We start from the raw sequence: 18893 nt of genomic DNA on the forward strand, positions 1-18893 counted from the left end.
CTAGAACTAAACCATGACTTCCCCAAGAGATCTACCACTTACAGCCATTGCTGCCACTTCTTATTAATACAGCTTCCTAAATAGGCTACAGAGATGAGTGAGGTCATAGAATTTAAAAGAAAGACATAGGAAGGAGACACAAAGTTAAAGGGATACAAAACTTCATAATCAACAGGACAATTTCATAGTTTGGCTTCCACTTGATATCCTGGTAATGATTTCTCATGTGGTTCAGAAGTTGTGAGGTTCTACTTCCCTTGACAAAAATTTAGCATTTTGGTGACCCATAGACCTCTGTTTCAGTGTTCCTATATTGTTGCCATTGTCAAGTGCTATAAAGTTGGTTGAGACTCACGGTGACCCTGTGGGCGACAGCAGAAACCCTGCCAGGTTCTGTGCCATCCTCACAATTGTCCTTGTGTTGGAGCCCTGTGTTGTAGCCACCATGTCAATCCATCTCCTTGAGCGCCTCCCTCTTTTTCACTGCCCCTCACTGTAATAAGCATGATGTCCTTCTCCAGGGAATGGCATCTCCTCATAATAAGGCTAAAGTGTGTAAGAGACAATCTCATCAACCTAGCCTCTAAGGAGAATTTGGTCTGTACTTCTTCCAAGACACACTTGTTTGTTCGGCTGGCAGCCGATGATACTAGCTCCCAACACCAGAGTTCCATGGAAGCAGCACCAACATCAATGAACAGTGGGTTGTGAATCATGTCACCTGAAACCGAGAGAGGGACTGGTGTCAGAGGCTAAATTGTGAGCTTCTGGTTTGAAGCAGGCTATCGATGACAGTGGGAGTCCAAGATACACTTGTGAGATCCACACAGGAAATAAACCTCTGGTGATTTCCCTCCGTCCATAATAGAGAGACAGGAAGGAGCTGCTTACAAAGAGCGGGCATTAGAGAGATGGCTATAGGAGACCCACATAATAAACCTGACTTGGACGGTAACACCTTTTTCAGTTGATCCCCACTCTGATGCACGTTGGGTCTGATCTGACTTTCAATAGTTTCTGTGTTGTTTTTGTTTTTTATATTGGGGTTTATCTCAGATATGTTTTGCTGCTTGGGGTGACCCTCTTGAGTGTTTGTTATATCTTTTTCTGTTTTTCAGTTTATGAAACCCAGGATAACGAGCCGATAGAGATAACACATAGAATGATGGTTCTTGGGGGAGTGGGCAGGTGGGGGAAGGGCGGTAAAGGGGAAGCTCTCAGGGAGTTTAAGAAAGAAGGGAAGGCTTTGAAACTGGCTGTGGTAGCAATGATACAAGACTGCTTGATGTGATTGAACAACTGAATGATAGGATATCTGTATTAGCTCCAAATAAAACGGTTTTTAGGACAAAAAGACTTCCCTAAGAATGTTATACTAACATCTGCAATCTCTCGCACTACTCATTGTAAGTCCATATATCTTTTAAAATAAGGATTAATAGCTTTAAAAATAAATAATAGTAACCAACAATGCTTAAATGTAAGTTAAAGGGATAAGACATAAAAGCAATTAAAACATAAAGCCAAAAAAAAACCCACAAAGCAAAAATCTCTTAATGATGTGAAAGAGGAATAATAACCTAAAAAGATAATAGATTCTAGAGGAAGAGCTTTGAGCAAGGGGCCTGGAAAGACTTCAGAAGTAATAATTAAGTTGGGTCAGGAGGAATAATGGGAAAATGGAGAGTAGATTAGGGACACAAGAACTCATATAGTGTGACATGTAAGCCAATAATGGGGGAAGAGTTCTATGTAATCATGTTTTGGAGAATCTTGAATCCATGATTCACTCTTGCAAATGTTTGTTAAATGCCCCCCCCCCCTTTTGTGAAAGGGATTGAAGATACCTTACCCATGAGAAACTCATAGGCAAGTGAGGAAAAGTGACTTCAATTAGTGTGATAGTTGCCCTTTGGAGATAGACATATGCAAGACACAGTGGAAGCATCAAAGTGCCTAACTGCCAGGGAGAGCTTCAGTTAGAGTTCTTACAACTGATGGCAGTTAGGAGGCGCCAAGCAGACAAAGAAACACTGGCTAAGCCCCGAGAGAGCCCAAGCTAACAATGCCATAAAATGGCGTGTACTTTCTTTAGTTGTTGGCTAATAAGAGTTATGCATTTCTTCTGGATACATATAGTTATAAAATATCTCTGATTCTGTAGGTTGTCTCTTCTCTTTAATAAAATGTGTGCTCTATCATAAAAACCAAATTTAATATTAAAAAGTTTTATTGTGAGTTGAGTCAAGGTTTCCAGAGGTCAGTTTTCATTCACATTTTGTCCTCTCATTGATTGACATCCTCACTCATTGATTGACATCCTCACTCATTGATTGACATCCTCACTCATTGATTGACATCCTCACTCATTGATTGACATCCTCACTCATTGATTGACATCCTCACAGTGCGACAATTCTTTTCGTTCTTCTTCCAGGTGTTTCTGCTGCTAGTCTTGCTTCCTTCCCCAATAGTCTTTTGATGTACAAAAGTTTTGATATTTATGAAGTACAACTGATCTATTTTATCTGTTGTTGCTTATGCTTTGTGTATCATATCTAAGAATCCATTGTCAAAAATAATAAAAACTTCACTGCCATTGAGTCGATGCTGACTCATAGTGACCCTAAAAAGTCAAGGTCAAACTGCCCCTGTGCGTTTCTGAGACTGTAACTCTTTCCAGGAGTAGAAAGCCTTTTATCCCATTATTGTCTACACAATTTCTGTTTTTAGCTCTTGTAAGCATCTCTCTATTTTGAGTTACTTTTTCACTTATGGTATGAGGTAAGAATTCATATTCATTCTTCAGTCGAATCGTTTGCTTCAGAATCATTTATTGAAGAAACCGTTCTTTCCCCCATTGAATGGACTGTCACCTTTGCTAAAAATCAATGGTAATAAACTGAATTTTCAAGTCTATTCTATTGATCTGAGTCCTATTATCAGACCAGTGTGCAGCTGGTTTGATTACGGTGGCTTTAAAGGAAGTCTTGAGATCAGAAAGTATGAGTCCTCCGACTCTGTTCTCCTTTTTCAATGTTTTATTTGGTTATTCAGCATCCCTTACTGTTCCATATGAATTTGTGAATTGACGTTTCCATTTTTAAAAAAAGTTTAATTGGCTTTTACTTCACATATCATATTTAACCCTTCACTTGTATCATCACCATAATCAATTTCAGAACATCTTCTTCTCGTACCCATTGTTATTAGCTCCTCATCTCCCGCCATCCTCCCCTGCCACACCCCTAGGTAATTATTAATTTAGTATATATATTTATATATTTAGTATATATTTATATATATTTACCTATCCTGGATTCCATATACAGGAAATCACACAAAACACAAACAGGCAGCTGACCCAAAAAATCCAATAACAACGACTAAAGAAAATATAGAAAACTTCAATTGAACGGAAAGCAGAAAATATTAAAAACTGAAACCCCTTTAAAGGCGTCATAATGGAGATCAGCTGATAAAGGTGTTGCATTGGCTATAATGGACTTCATAATTCCCTTTGATAACAAGGCTCTTCTCACCCCTGGACTGTGATCGGAGGGAATTCTTTGGGGGCTTAATGCACGTGGGGACCTGCAAATCGATTTGGGGTTTCCACTGTCATACACAGCCCTTTGTCCACCAGGTGTTCATAATTTAAGCTAGATGTCATTCTCTCCTTTGGATTTGGATTTTATTATTTGCTATCCTTGGGTCACATAGACTGGTGTGTTTCTTCCATGGGGACTTGGTTAATGTCTCACTCTGATGGCTGCTTGTTTTAAGACAAGCCTTTAAGACCCCGACATTATTCTTTCTGTTAAGCAAGCTCCATCTGGTTTCTTCACTGCATTGTGCTATAGCACTCATAGCTTCAGTGATCTTTTCATGAGGATCAGGATTGAGTAGGGCCATGTCGTAAGAACTAATTATTCTTAGATTGGAGCTAGAATTAGATGCAAGCCTAAAATCTATCTATATATCTATGGTTTATATGTCTCTGGCTCACTTTACAGACATCATTATGATTCTATGATAGAGAATACTATAAATCACCCCCTGGGGGCATAAGGTACTTCTATTAATAGTTTCACTTATTTAGCCAATGATATAACATTTAAAACATTGTTAAGAAAAGTAAGTATACAAGGATAGAATGGCTTCCAACTGTGATACAGGAATTGCTGATTTGTACAGATTAACTCTGAAGTGACTGGATGCTATTTATATGAACAAGGAGGGTTAGCAATAGGGGAAAACTTTTACTAAGCCTCATGTACAAGGGTAGAACCAGGCCTACCAGACATATACATGTCATAAGAAAACAAAGAAGGCATTAACTACTAAATGTATGATAGTCCCAGGCCACCATTCGTTAGACACTCTCGAAGCAAGAAATTCAAACCACAGTCCAGTGACCACCAATTCCATCAACCTGTGATAGCAGTCAGCTGCTTCTCACTCGAGAGTTTCAAAGGAGGGTGTCGGTCCCTTAAAACTCCTACAGGTGCGTTTGAGGTAAAGCCCAGTTTTCTTAGTGGGGCTTCTGCATTAAATCCTTTGTAAGCCTATGAAGGGTGCAGTGTACCTCAAAGGGACAGAATTTAGTCCCAGCGTCGATAGCACATGGCCTTGGTCACCAAGGGCTGGATAGAAAATAAATCAAAAGTGTCTAATTAGGAACATAATACCCGGCATATTCTCCTCTGAGGTTCTGTATAATTATTGTTAAGTGTGTTTTCCCAGTAGGAGGTTGCTCCACCTTTTTGACCCATCAACAGAAGTGTATTCATCTTCTCTGAGATATTTATGCCCCTGCCACCCCATCTTGACTTGAATTGCCAATAAGATGTGCTTATCACTCTTAAAGAATATCTATTGATTGACGTTTCCAGTTGTGATTTCTAGAGGGAGTGTGTTGAATCCATATTTCACTTTGGGTATTAGTGTCATCTTAATAATATGAAATCTTCTAATCCCTAAATGCTTGATATGTTGCCATTTATTTGGTTCTTTAATATCGTTCATCCCTGTTTTCTAGTTTTCACTGTACAAGTTTTTGTTTAACTTCTAAGTGTATTTGTTGGTGTTTCATTCTTTTAAATGTCATTGAAAATGGAGTTGTATTAAATTCTTTCTCAGATTGTGTGAAGCACAGTTATGAAAATACAACTGATTTCTGTGCGTTGGTTTATACCTTCCCACTTTGTTCAACTTTGTGATGGCTGTGTTTCAGGGCATTCGAAAGCCTTGATGGATTTTTAATCAGTGGAATAATTATGATGAGACGAACACTTTAGTTAGGTGACTGTGGTAGCGGTGTCAGGGAGACACAGGAAAGGGGCAACGTTGAAAAGGGATATTAGTTATATCGAAGCTGCCGTAATATAGTGAACAAGCCATGAAACTTGTTATGAAGTAGTGTCAGTGACAGTGGGGAGGGAGAGGTTTATTCAAGAGACATTTAGGAAACAGAAATATTTTAACTTAGTGGCTGATTCCTTGAGGAAAAATGGGGATGAGAGAAAAGCCTAGAATTGTATTCTTAAATATCTGGCCTCATCACTTAAATCATTGATTGTAGTTCCAGGATTGATTAGGATTGGAGTCCATGAGAAAGACTACTCATGGACTACAGGTGCGATGATGGGTTTAATTTGGAATGTAAAGGATAAGTCAAAGGTGTCATTACTGGGGTCCCAGGCCAAGCATGGGTAGGTATATTCCACATAAAACATGATTAGTCATGCCTCTGCTATCAGGGGCCGGCTGAAGACCAATTCGCTCAGCTAAACACTCATCTTAGACTGACTAGGGTACCTTCCAAAAGGAGGATATGATTTATGCCAGGGACAAAAATAACTTTGATGTCAAGGTTTATATAAAAAAATTAACAAACCCTATGTGGACACCTTCCCAAATCATTGAACATTACAGCAACTTTACAGGCATGCTGCAGCAGGTAGGAACAGTTTTTGTATGGATCAAGTGTTTTGAAGAAGGTTGAGAAGACTTCAAAATTAGTCAAGAGAAGAAAAACAGTCAACTTCAACAAATAAAGAAACTATGACTGCCACACAGAAACTGGTGGGAGAAGACGATAGAAATAGCGTGGATTCAGGGAAAGTGGGACCAGACTTCAACCCAGTGCCGCAAGGTGTGAATGCAATATCCCGGCGTAGAGTAGGGAACCAGTGGAGAGGTCTGGGAGGCTGGCCCCAGCACCAAAAATTAAGTGGATTCCTGCCCCTCCCCCAAAAAGAATTTGTTTCAAAGGACGACATTGATTCTGCAGCTCCGGAAGATGGACATATCTGATCAGAGCACACGGGAGCAGATGAAGGGGCAGGAGGAGAGAGTGGAACACAGCCTGACCCACCAGGCCGTGAGGATGATGTTCCTGAGTAGAGCAGCCAGTCCACAGAGAGAACAACATGGTTGGCCCCACTATAAGAAATGATGCCCCTCAGTGACTAAGGGCGATACAGGGGACAGCACCGGAGACACAGTGTGGAAATTGCACCTGAGCTAATCCCACCACACCAAGGCAAAGCACTGGGGGAGTGCAGCAGAACAGCAAGGGAATGGAGTGGCAAGGTCCCCAGGGAATGCTGAAAGTGGACTTTGGGGCCAGGGCGTGGTGCCCCAACAGACTGGACTAGAAAACACTCCTAAGGGCCAACAAACAATCCTTGAACTAACTACAAGCTTTTCTTTTGTGAAGTGTTTTGTTTTGTTCTTGGTCAGTGGTTTGTTTTTGTTGTTTTGTTGTCTGGTTGTATACTGTTGCTTTGTTTTCCTCTGTCTTGTTTTTGTGCATGTTAGTGTCTCCACAGGTCTGTCTGAATAGGACAGGCTGGATGAACTATCTGGAGGAAAAACAATGGGACAGACAGTTCCGGGGAGACTTGGGGTAGGCGGGGGCTATGGGGGTAAGGAAGTGATGCTAACAAGGGACAAGGGAACAACATAGGACCCAAAATGGTAGTGAGGGGGGAGTGGCAGGCCTGGTGGGGAATGATCATGGGTAAGGTTGTATAGAGAAGAGGTATAGCTGTAGCCCAGGTGGGGACGGAGCATGGTAGTGGGGCAGAAGGAAAGTCAAGGGAGATGGAGGAAGGAGCTGGGAGTCAAGGGGCATTTATGGAGGTCTAGACAAAGACATGTACATGCAAATATATATATGAGGATGGGGAAATAGATCTATGTGTCTATATTTATAGGTTTAGTATTAAGGTGGCGGAAGGACCTTGGGCCTCTACTCAAGTACTCCCTCAATGCATGAATACTTTCTTTTATTAAATTGGCACTCTATGATGCTCACTCTCCAGACACAACTGGTGAAGCCAAAGTGGGTGAACAAGTAAATGTAGTGAAGAAAGCTGATGGTGCCCGGCTATCAAAAGAGATAGTGACTGGGGTCTTAAAGGCTTAAAGGTGAACAGCAGCCATCTAGCTCAGAAGCAATAAAGCCCACATGGAAGAAGCACACCAGCCAGTGCGATCATGAGGTGCAAAAGGGACCAGGTATAAGGCATCATGCAAAAAAAAAAAAAAAAAGAATATATATGTGTGTGTGTGTGTGTGTGTACCATAGTGAATGAAAGGGGAAGTGCAGTGTGGAGACCCAGGGCCCAAGTGTTGGCCACTGGAGATCCCCTCATAGAGGGGTTTAGGAGAGGAGATGGGTCAGTCAGGGTGCGATGTAGTACCGATGAAGAACACAGCTTTCCCCCAGATCCTGGATGTTTCCTCCCCCCAACTACCATGATCTGAATTCTACCTTGCAGGACTGGATAGGGCAGAGGTTGTACACTGGTGTATATGGGAGCTGGAGGCACAGGGAATCCAGGGTGGATGATACCTTCAGGACCAGGGGTGTGAGGGGCGATGCTGGGAGAGTGGAGGGTGAGTGGGTTGGAAAGGGGGAACTGATTACAAGGATCCCCATGTGACCTCCTCCCTGGGAGATGGACGGCAGAGAAGGGGGGGAGGGAGACTCCGGACAGGGCAAGGTATGACAAAATAACAATCTATAAATTATCAAGGGCTCATGAAGGAGGGGGGAGCAGGGAGGGAGGGGGAAAAGAGAGGACCTGATGCAAAGGGCTTAAGTGGAGAGCAAATGCTTTGAGAGTGATTAGGGAAAAGAATGTATGGATGTGCTTTATACAATTGATGTATGTATATGTATGGATTGTGATAAGAGTTGTATGAGCCCCTAATAAAATGTTTTTTTAAAAGAAACAGCGTGGATTAGTGATAGCTACTGAAGTTGGAATTCCACATGGTTTGAATTTTACATTTAAACAAGCATCTTGCCTAAGCAAGCTTTCCATTCAATGGCTTCTAAAAGTATCGAAGATCAGCCAATCTTTACATCAGCCCTTTCAGCAAGAGCAAAGCTAAAGAAGATGCTATTCTGGAATGAATCATAATGAGAGACAAGTCTAGGATTTACCAATAAGATCCAGACAGCAGGTTCCAATCAGGAGATGCTAGGCCAGTTAAATTCTTGGCAGAGAGATCAAATCATATGATTATGGTGACTGGGGTTTGAGATTCCCAAGCGGACAGTCTTGATAGATTTTCTCAAAACATACTGGATGGCAAGGGGGCTTATCAGGAAGAAGTTTCAGGAAAACTGCATTGGTGAGAAAGGGCCCAGGAATAGTATTTACTCTATCATGATAGTGCAGCTGCTCATTCGCAAGACTAGCAAAGACTGTCCCATGGGAATTCCATGCAGAAACCTTACCCAATCTGTCAGAGAGTCCTGGTCGTGCCCCTTCAGATTTGGTTTTGTTCCCAAAACTCAACAAATAGTAACAAAGAGTATGATTTGAGTCTCTCTAAAATACCAGCACTGTCACTTTGGCTTGATTCAAATTGAAGAGCACAACTGCCTTCGAGGGAAGGGATAGAGAAACGGAAATTCTCTCTTCAGAAGTGTGTTATAAACATAGAATCTGTCCAGAAACAGAAGCTTCACATTTCAATATTTTTTGTTAATAAAGTTTTCTGTTCTTTTTTTGCCATGGTTTTTTTTTCTGTCGTTGTTTTACTTAGCTTCGTATGTAGCTCATGATGTAAGTGAAGGCTCCAGATGAAGATGTCACAGGATCAGTTCTGTCATGATTCTGGAGTTCGAGAGGCCTGTCTAGACCAACGATTCTGGATCAACTTCATACAGGCTGTTGTAAATGAAGAATCATGCTAGAAAATATCACTTTGGCCAGTAAAAAGGAGAGATCAAAGAGAAAAAGTAAGACCAACAGACAGTAGTAGCTAAGAGATGCTTCGAAAAGAAAGGGAGAGTTAAACAAGACAAATGTAGACAAGGGATCCAGTAAAATAAGAATTGAAAAGGATCCACTAGATTTGGCAACGGAGAGGGCACTCTCTACATTTGCCGGAGAAAGTCCATGTAGCAATAAAACCAAAAGAACACACTCGCTGCCATTGATTGAATCAATGCCGACTCAGAGCGACCCTACAGGACAGGGTAGAAGAGACATGGCTTGGTGTCTCTTTATTGGCGTTCCTCATCTTTCTCCCGCAGAGCAGCCGGTGGTTTTGAGCTGCTGACCTTGTGGTTTGTAGCCCAATGGGCACTGAGAGTGTCGAGACAAGTCTACTGGAGCGGTCAGGTGAGAAAGTAGAGAATGCCGCATGACAGGTGGTTAAGCAGAAGGCAGACATCATCGCAGCTCTGCTCCCAAAACCTTTGATCTGACAGCATATGAAAAATGGGTGTAGAGGGCAGTAGCTAGAGTTTATCCTCGGCTTTTATTGAGGGGTGGGAGGCATGGAGTTAAGCTGTGAATCTCTATCATTTAGGGAAGGCAAGTGATAATATGAGAAGAAATTCGAGCTTCCAGGAAAAATGGGGATGTATGTTGTCCTTGAAAAAATAGCTGTTACCCAAGTGCAAAAGAAATGCATAGGAAGGGGAAGGTCTGAAATATTCGATATTGTTAATAATAGGATAAAACTAAGCTATTTTGTAGTTTCTGGATGATGCAAAAGGCTAAGCACTCAACTACTGATCCAAAGATGGGTGATTTGAACCCATCAAGGGTGCCTTGGGAGACAAGCCTGGCGGTCACCGCTGGCAAACGCTATGAAGTCATTCTACCCTGCACATGTGGGGTCACTGTGAATCAGAGTTGACTTAGCAACAACTAATAATAACAACGTAATTTCCTTTAACAAGGAGTTTTTAGAAGTTCACACTACCAAGAATGGTTTGTCAAAAATAAAAAAAAATCATTCTTGAATTTCTCTAGCTATAATTGCTTCTTAAAGTTAACAAGTTGTGAGCCATTAAACCCAATTTCAAAATATACAATCTGTGTGCTTATATATAATTATATTAATCAAAAATCACATGTAAAATGACAGCATTCTAGAGCCGAATGGGTGTTTGATAAACTGTTTCATGTTATGGATGGGGACCATGAGACATAGAAAACCTATTTGACTTTATCAAGTGTTTCCGGTTAGAGCCAATCCCGTCTTCAGACTCCAAGCCCAGTACTGTTTTGATGAAAGGCAGGTTGGATGATGCACTGTAAGATACATATCTCTATCTCTATCTATCTATCTATCTATCTATCTATCTATATATATAGAAAGAGACATACATATTATATATATGTATACATATACATATATATACACAAAAGAAAAGAAATCGACAAATTCTAACAACTTACCTCAGGGGGCACAGTGAATCCTTTTCTTTACAGTTTACAATGAGCACTTTTCCTCTTTGAGCACAATCTTACAATTTGAATTGGGCTCCCCATAATTTTCATTCATTTCTCAAAAGGATTCAGTAATTATCCTGTATGCTAAGAAATTTGCCCCAAAGAGTGGAGGATACGTGCCCTTAACATCTTCATTAGAAATGTCTAGCTCTCCAACGAATCTTTAAGGAAGCTCTTTCTTTACTGAAGATAGAAAGGGCATCCTGTTGGTTTAGAACAGTGTTTCTCAACCTTCCTAATGTCACAACCCTTTAATACAATTCCTCACGTTGTGGTGACCCCCCCCCCCCACACACACAACCATAAAATTATTTTTGTTGCTACTTCATCACTGTAAATTTGCTACTGCTATGAATCGGGTGACCCCTGGGAAAGGGTCATTCGACCCCCAAAGGGATGGCAACCCACAGTTAGAGAACCACTGGTTTAGGAGCATCCAAGCACTGCAGAAGAATTTGATTGTTCAAATAATCTCAGAAGTCAAACATTGAAATCAAATTTACAGAAAGCTGTTCCTCAGGACTGTGAGCTCCTGGAATGCTTTCCAGTTATGCAAAGAGATAGGCACGCTGTCTTGCTGTAGCGGAAGTTATGGGCTGGTAATTTAGCATTTGGGAAACTTGGTAAGGTTCTAACAAAATTGGATACACTTTTTGATTTTTAAAGAGCAGTGACTCTGTTTGCAAAACCCCTCAAAGAGTATCAGTGATATCTTCTACCCAGCTCAAGCCACCCTGGTCCGTTTCTGAAAATAATAACGCGTTCTCCAAATGAAGTCATTTATATTCTTGGCCAGGCGCTGTTGTGTGCACTGAGTAATTTCTTGAGAGCAACGTTTCCTGTGGCATCTTGCCAAGAGCGGCTGTATTTGTTTTTCATCAGGGTTTTCGTTATCACTCTGCTTTATACCTGGATCGTTCTGTTTCCCCTGAGACAGCCAGTGTGGCTTAGGCATAGGAGAGATACTACGAGAAGGTGAAATGTTTTTGTCCGCTGGATGCCCATTTTAAACCCCGGCTGTTATACCTTACGAGTGGCTTGAGTCCTGCTAATCACTTTCAATCATCCTTCTGTAAGGTAGCCTAGATGAATTGCTTCCGTTCACCGATTCTGTCCCCATCCAAGGAACGGCTCTTTTCTCACTTTACTCCACACAACTTACTTTGCTTCTCTTCCTGGATCACCGTGGCATCAAGACACACACACACACACACACACACACACACACACACACACACACACACACACACACACACACACCGCCCCATGACCTGAGCCTGGAGCCTGTTCATATTCTGCGTTTCGCCATCAGTGCTTGCATTCAACCACCAAATTAAATTTCTCCATAGCTTTCACCTCCATCCTCTTCGCTCCGAGTCCCCCTGCCATTCCCTTCGTCCAAGTCCACACCGTCTCTACTTCAGCAGCATCCCCTACTCTTCATGCACCAGGCTTACCCTTCCGAATCCATTCCCTGCCTCTGGACGTCCATCCCTATCAATCATTTCCCATGGAAAAAAGAATTCTGTATCGCAAGGATTTTTGTGTTATATTACGTTAATGCTCTGTTGGTCACATTAATGGGACACAGATTGGCCTGTCAAGAAAAAAATTGCTTGAGCGGCTCTAAATGTCTCTATATTTAAGGGGGAATTTTAGGTTACCAATGCAGAAAGACTAAAGTTTAGAGACAAAATAAGCAATCTATAAAGTTCTGTATTAAAATGTTAATCAGAGGTTTGTTTTTCTTAAACTATTGTTATCAGAGAACTTCAGGACCAAACTGATCCTTAGAAATCATCTGGTTCAGCTTAGAGGTGAGGAAATGAAGACATTGTCACAGAAGCCCAGGTGGTCTTTCTAAATCTGGAATCTCAGCATGTAGCTCCTTTCCTTAGAACTTGCCCTTGGCTCCCCATTGCACTTGGGTTGGTGGATAAATTCCTCAGCACAGCCTACTGTATTTGTATACACTGCTCTCTGCTTATCGTATAGCCTAGCCTTTTGCTCTTCCCTCCAACTTATCTCAGAACTCAGTGTTTCCCAGTACACCGTGCCTCCTATCCATAGGTCGTTGTATTTTGCCCTTACTCTTTTAAAAGTCTGCTAAGTTCTGAGCATCTTACTTTATCTCCTGTGAAAACCTGTCTCGGCTCCCCTGGTCTCCTAAGCATCCCCTCTGGCTACCACCTGAGCACATTAAAGCCATTTCCTTTCTGGAAATGGAAGGAATAAATGCAGCTATGAGTAGGGACCTGCAACTACTTGTTATAGCCCCACATCTGGATCAGGTGTCTGCGAGCAATGTCTTTGTATTCACTATGAATTCTCACGTCTAACTTTCCTGGTATACTTCAATGTATGTAGCACCCTCCCTCACTAAATGTGTTCTCAGGGAACAAAAGTAGATCAGTTCTTTCACATTAAAGTTTAAGGCACCGATAAATCCTAACTGGCACCTCCTCCTAGAAGTGATGATATTTTTATAGGAATGGAATTTTAAGTCAAAGGAATGAATGTTCAAGGTCGATCATCCTACCTTAAAGTCATAGAGGTATTTGTGAAAAGGGAAACAAGGTCACAAGGTGACCAAGTCTATTAGAAGAATAATTCTGTCTCTTCTTAGAAAAATCAAATACATTGGATTTTGTTGCTGTTTGTTGTTGTTGCTTCTGTGTGAAGAAAACTATTCTTTTCCTACAGTAAAATTGACTGGGATAACATATAACATGTCTGACTTTGTTTCAGGGAAGCAATGTTATGGAAGATCAGGATCTGTTGGAAATTGGAATCCTTAATTCTGGGCACAGACAAAGAATTCTACAGGCAATCCAGCTCCTTCCAAAGGTAAGAACTGTGTTATTGCCTAGCCGTTAGTATAATTCTTAGCTTAGTCATGCAAGGGCTATCAGTGTATTGGGGACAGCATTTCTACCAATGGATGCAATGCCCAAGAAGAGGTTTTCTGAGGTTCCACTCACAGAACGACAATGGGAAGCACGAGGTGCTGAATGTACCTATTGTTGTTCAGCTCTGTCACGTGGTTTCCAGCTTATGAGGATCCACATGTGCAGAGTAGAACGGCCCGGTAAGGTTGTCGAGGTTTGGACCTAGGGGGAGCAGATCACCCACAAGGTACCTGTGGGTGAGTTCCAAACAACCAACTTGCCATGTCGTAGTCAAGTGCTTCACCATTTGTGTCACTCGGGACTGACCTCGTTGCGAGTACAGGAAACACCACCTGCGAGAAGAGTCTGTTTAGACTTTGCCTTGGTTTCCAGGACTGCAATAACAAATTTCTGCAAATTGCCGGGGCTAGCACCACAGAAGTTCATGAAGACTCCATAGAAGAATGCATCGTTACTTCTTCTTAGCGTCTGGTTGCCGGCAATGCTGGCTCTTCCTTAGCATTCAGTGGAATCCATCCCCTCTCTGCCTCTGTTGTCACAGCCTTTTTCCCCCTGTGTGTCTTCACCTGATCTTCTTATAAAGACACCCAAGTGCTCTGCCCAGGTATGAGCATCTTCACACTCATAGTTCATATGTAAATCCTCCCAGGCCAGATACAATTTACCACGCAGGTATCATTCTTATTGTAAGCAGTGTGTTACCTAGCAACAGAGTTGACCTTCTGTTTCCTGATAAGGATTCAGAGGAGACTAAAGAAAGAGATGGGATAGAATCTGAGCACCAGTCTCTCAAGATATGTCGGGTTTTAATTAGTAAGGCAAGGGAAGGGCATTTCTGAGGTCAGCAGCAACCATATAAAAAGAGGCAATGAATTGCTACACCTATGAAGGGAACAATTAGTGAAATTGTGATGTAAAGTCAAATGTGAGTAAAAAACTGGGGGGTGTAAGAAGACAGAGAGCAGAAAAATAAATTGGATCCATTTGTGCCAGGCTAAAAGGTTTTAAATTTATTCTGCAGGCTCTTGGGGACAGACTTGACCAGGCCTCTGCTTGAAGCCACTTATCCTAGTGTCTGTCTACAATGGGAATTCTAAGAAAAGAATTAAAAGGGAAAAGAATTGGGGTGAGGTGAAATTGGAGGGCACATAAGCAGATGCATTATAACTCCTTCTTATGCAATAAAGGGGCCGCAGATGTGGTACCTGGACCGATATTGGGGAAAAAAAATCAATATCACCTACTGATTCTAAGGGAGTTATCTGATGCAATTTGCTGGCTGACAGCAAACTGATTTTTTAATGATAGAAATTTTACACTTTTACAGATTCAGAATGAGTCAAGCATACAAAGGAGCGTAATAATATAATTATCTACACTAAAAGGAAAAGAATAAAACATCCATTGAACTAATTCTAGAAGTGATTCCTACATACATAATATTCCCTTTTCTACTTTTGTATCTTTAGAAATAATACTACGGTCTGTATTAGGCTGCGTTCTCTAGAGAAGCAAAATTAATAATGCTTATGTCTGTATTTGTCGACAGAAGTTTATATCAAGGAAATGGCTCACATGGTTTAGAAGGAGACAAGTCCAAGTCCAGATCCAAGTCCATGGGTCAGATGTTAGGTTAGAAGCTTCTCTTGACTCATGAAATTGTGGGGGCTGGTGATAGGCAGGAAGACAAAGGCTGGTGGTTACAGAGTCAAATGAATCCAAGGGCCCTAGATCAGCTGATAGGTCACTGATGACTCTCAGGATCTGCAGGCCATGTAGCAGGCCATTGACTCAAGTCTGAATTAGAGGTCAATGAGTCACTTACATCAGAAGGACAACTCCCGAGAGAACTTCCTTTTAATTTTATCAGGGCTGTGACCTGAGTAAGGGTGTTGCTTGCCTCCCTAATCTTATCCCGTGTTTGAGATTTACAGCTGATTGGCTGTGATGACATTGCTTTAGGTCTGGTCATGGGGGCTTTTGTGAAACTTTCCCTGAAATAAAGCCATGTTTCACCACTTTGATAATAATCACCCCTTCCCAAAGCAATCATCTCCTGCTGGACTACCGCGGTAGATTTGAATCTTTACCTCTAGCTTAGACTACTTGAATTTCCTTCTTTCTTTCTTTTTTAAAATTTATTTCCTATTGGTCCTTTCTCACCTGGAAAATCGCATAGATATCTTGTTTCCATCCTGGTGTCCTCTCTCATCCCCCTACAATTGAATTTCCACATAGAATCTAGAATGATTCTTCAAAACCATAAATCACAACATGCCATATTCTGCTTAAAATTCCCAGTGGATTCCCATCTTACTGAAATAAAATCTCATAGCCTACAAAAGGCGATATGATCTGGTCCAGATCTACCCCTATGATATGCTCTCCTATTTGCCTCAGGGCCTAGCTTAGTTACCTAACTGTATTTGATGTAAAAAATATAGCACAGAAATTTATTTCCTCATAGTTCTGGAAGTTAAAAGTCCAGTTCAGGGTCACCATGGTGTCGATTTATTTCCTCCTTCCTAATAGAACCCAGCATCCTCTATTTCTTAGTTATCCTCACATAGCATCTGCCTTCACTGGTTAGTGCATGCTTCTGTGTCTTTTCTGCTCTTTTTATATAATTTAGAAGTGATAAGTTTAGAACACAGCCTAGACCAATATGACCTTGTTAACAGAACAAAGAAAATCCTATGCCCAAACAGGATTGCACCCACAGGTTTGTTCTTGCTGTTATTAGGTGCAAGTTAGTCGATTCTGACCCACAGTGACCTTCTGCACAACAGAACGAAACACCGCCCTGTCCTGACCCACCCTCACAATTGTTCCTACACTTGAGCCCATTGTTGCAGCCACTGTGTCAATCCATCTTCTGAGGACTTTCTTCTGTTTCGCTGCCCCTCTACTCTACCAAGCATAATATCCTCCTCCAGGGATCGGTCTCTGCTGACAACAATGTCCAACGTATGTGAGATGAAACTGCACCATCCTTGCCTCTAAGGTGCACAGACTCTAGCCATACTTCTAAAACTCACGTTTGTCCTTTCAGCAGCCTGTGGGGAACTTCCATATTGTCAGCACCGCAATTCAAACATGCACAGAGTCTTATTCAGCCTTCCTTGTTCAGTGCCCAACTTTCACATGCATATCAGGCAACTGAGAACACTGTGGCTTGGGCAGGCCCATTTGAGTCCTCAAAGTAACCTTCAATGCTCTATAGAGGTCGTATGTAACAGAATTACCTAATGCAACACATCTTTTGATTTCTTGATTGTTGCTTCCCTGAGCAGTGATTGTGTGTCCAAACAAGACTAAATCCTTGACAGCGTCTACCTTTTCTCCATGTATCATGATGATACTCATTGGTCTAGTTGTGAGGATTTGGGTCTTCTTTACATTGAGCTGTCATCCATACTGAAGGCTGCAGTCTTTGATCTTCATCAGCACGTGCTTCAAGTCCTCGCACTTTCGGCAAGCAGAGTTGTGTCATGTGCCTATCTCAAGTTGTTGATAAAACTTTCTCCCATCCTGATGCCACATTCTTCTTCATATAATCCAGCCTTTCTGATGATTTGCTCAGCATACAGTTTGGAGTACATTGACAGGATACAACCCTGTCAGGTGCGTTTCCTGATTTTAAACTATGCTGTTCTGTTCACACGGCTACCTCTGGATCCATGTGTAGGTTCCTCCTGAGCACATGAAGTGTTTTGAAATTCTCGTTCTTCTCAAGCTTAGTTTGTTATGATCCACAGTCGATGTCCTTGTACAGTCATCAATAACAAGTCAGCACAGGTAAACATCCCTCTAGTGTTCTCTGCTTTCATCCAAGATCCATCTGATATCAGCAATGGTTTAGGCACTGGAATATCAACCCCTATTTGGGGAAACACAATTCACTCTATAACAAGGCCTGTCCATGATTGTCCCTCTTCTGGGAAAGCTCTTGCTCCAGGTCTCCATAAGCTTGTCCCCAGACATCATTCATGTCACCTTCTCACCGATGTTGCCTTTGCACCTAAAACAGCATCTCTGCCTTGCACATTCCTCTTCGCTTTTCCCCATAGCATTATTTGGACACTTGAAGTTGCATTATTTCTTTGGAGGATTTTCCTTTCTTATTTCTCATTTCTCCCACAGCATGCATGGTCCTCGGAGGCAGGGACGTTGCCTTACTCACTTCTATGCGCTCAGATCCTCCAGCAGCACGTGGCTCATAGGAGGTTGTCGAGAAAGAGGGGGGGAATGAGAGACTACACTGACCTCTCCTTCCTTTGAGTTTTTATGGACCTAACTCAATACATGGCTCCTCCTTGTCAAAGTTGGGCCTTCTTTTCAAGCCCAATTAAATCATATCACTCCTTTTGTAAAGCATTCCTGAAAATGAAATCATGTTTCCCCACTTTGATAATTATCACCTAGACGTCCTTTCTCGCCTGGTTACAACTGCACAGGTGTCTTGTTTCTATTGGAAAATACTAACAACATTTTGCCACTTTTCCATTGCAAGAAGTCCCTGAGTGGTGCAATTCAGGGTGCCCACCTGCTAACCCAAAGTCTGGAGGCTTCAGTGCATCCCGACATGCCTTGTAAGAAAGCTTAATGATCTCATTCTACAAAATCAGCTAATGAAAACCCTGTGGTGTATATTTTTACCCTAACACATATGGGGCGGTCACAGATCGGAATCAACTGGAGGAGGGAAACTAGAATTTCTATGTTATAAATATCTTGAGGTCAGCGAGAATATCATGAACAGCCTTGAATTTCCTCTTGACCTTAGCCCAAGGCGAGCTCATTTAAAGAAAGAATGAATAAGTAATGAATGAGTGTTTTCCTCAGATGTTATTCACAGATGATTTTTTCCAGCATAAACCACTTCCATGTAAGATCTGTCTATAATCCCATAAGACTGTTTGATAATGAGAAGGGAAAAAATACTGAGCCTAAAATTATTTGGGCGAAATAAGTGGAAGGCACAGCATCATGCCCATTAGAGAAACAGTACAAAGTTGAGTTTCTACCAAGAAGCTGATGCAAAACAGCTTACTGTAGAAACCAATGAGTAGAGAATTTATAAAACACCAACACATCTTAGGCAGCAAAAGCAGAATGTTATAGTGCTACAAATTGATGCCTTGCCTTCTTGGGCAATGAGCCCCATCTTCAGGTGGTTAATAGTGTGATCGGATTGCCAGCACGCTCATTT

General features: G+C 41.7%; 1 protein-coding gene across 15 annotated transcripts in view; it reads left to right on the forward strand.

The window, feature by feature from the left end:
• Positions 1-18893, forward strand: part of ANKS1B (ankyrin repeat and sterile alpha motif domain containing 1B) — a 1331756-nt gene that overhangs the window by 930608 nt on the left and 382255 nt on the right. For all 15 annotated transcript variants that reach the window (XM_075551114.1, XM_075551115.1, XM_075551116.1 and 12 more), the window contains one exon: positions 13521-13619. In XM_075551114.1, the coding sequence (XP_075407229.1) occupies positions 13521-13619 (99 nt within the window). The remainder of the gene's footprint in view (positions 1-13520; positions 13620-18893) is intronic.

The sequence above is a fragment of the Tenrec ecaudatus genome, chromosome 6 (assembly GCF_050624435.1).
Source record: "Tenrec ecaudatus isolate mTenEca1 chromosome 6, mTenEca1.hap1, whole genome shotgun sequence".
In the NCBI taxonomy this organism is placed as follows: domain Eukaryota; kingdom Metazoa; phylum Chordata; class Mammalia; order Afrosoricida; family Tenrecidae; genus Tenrec; species Tenrec ecaudatus.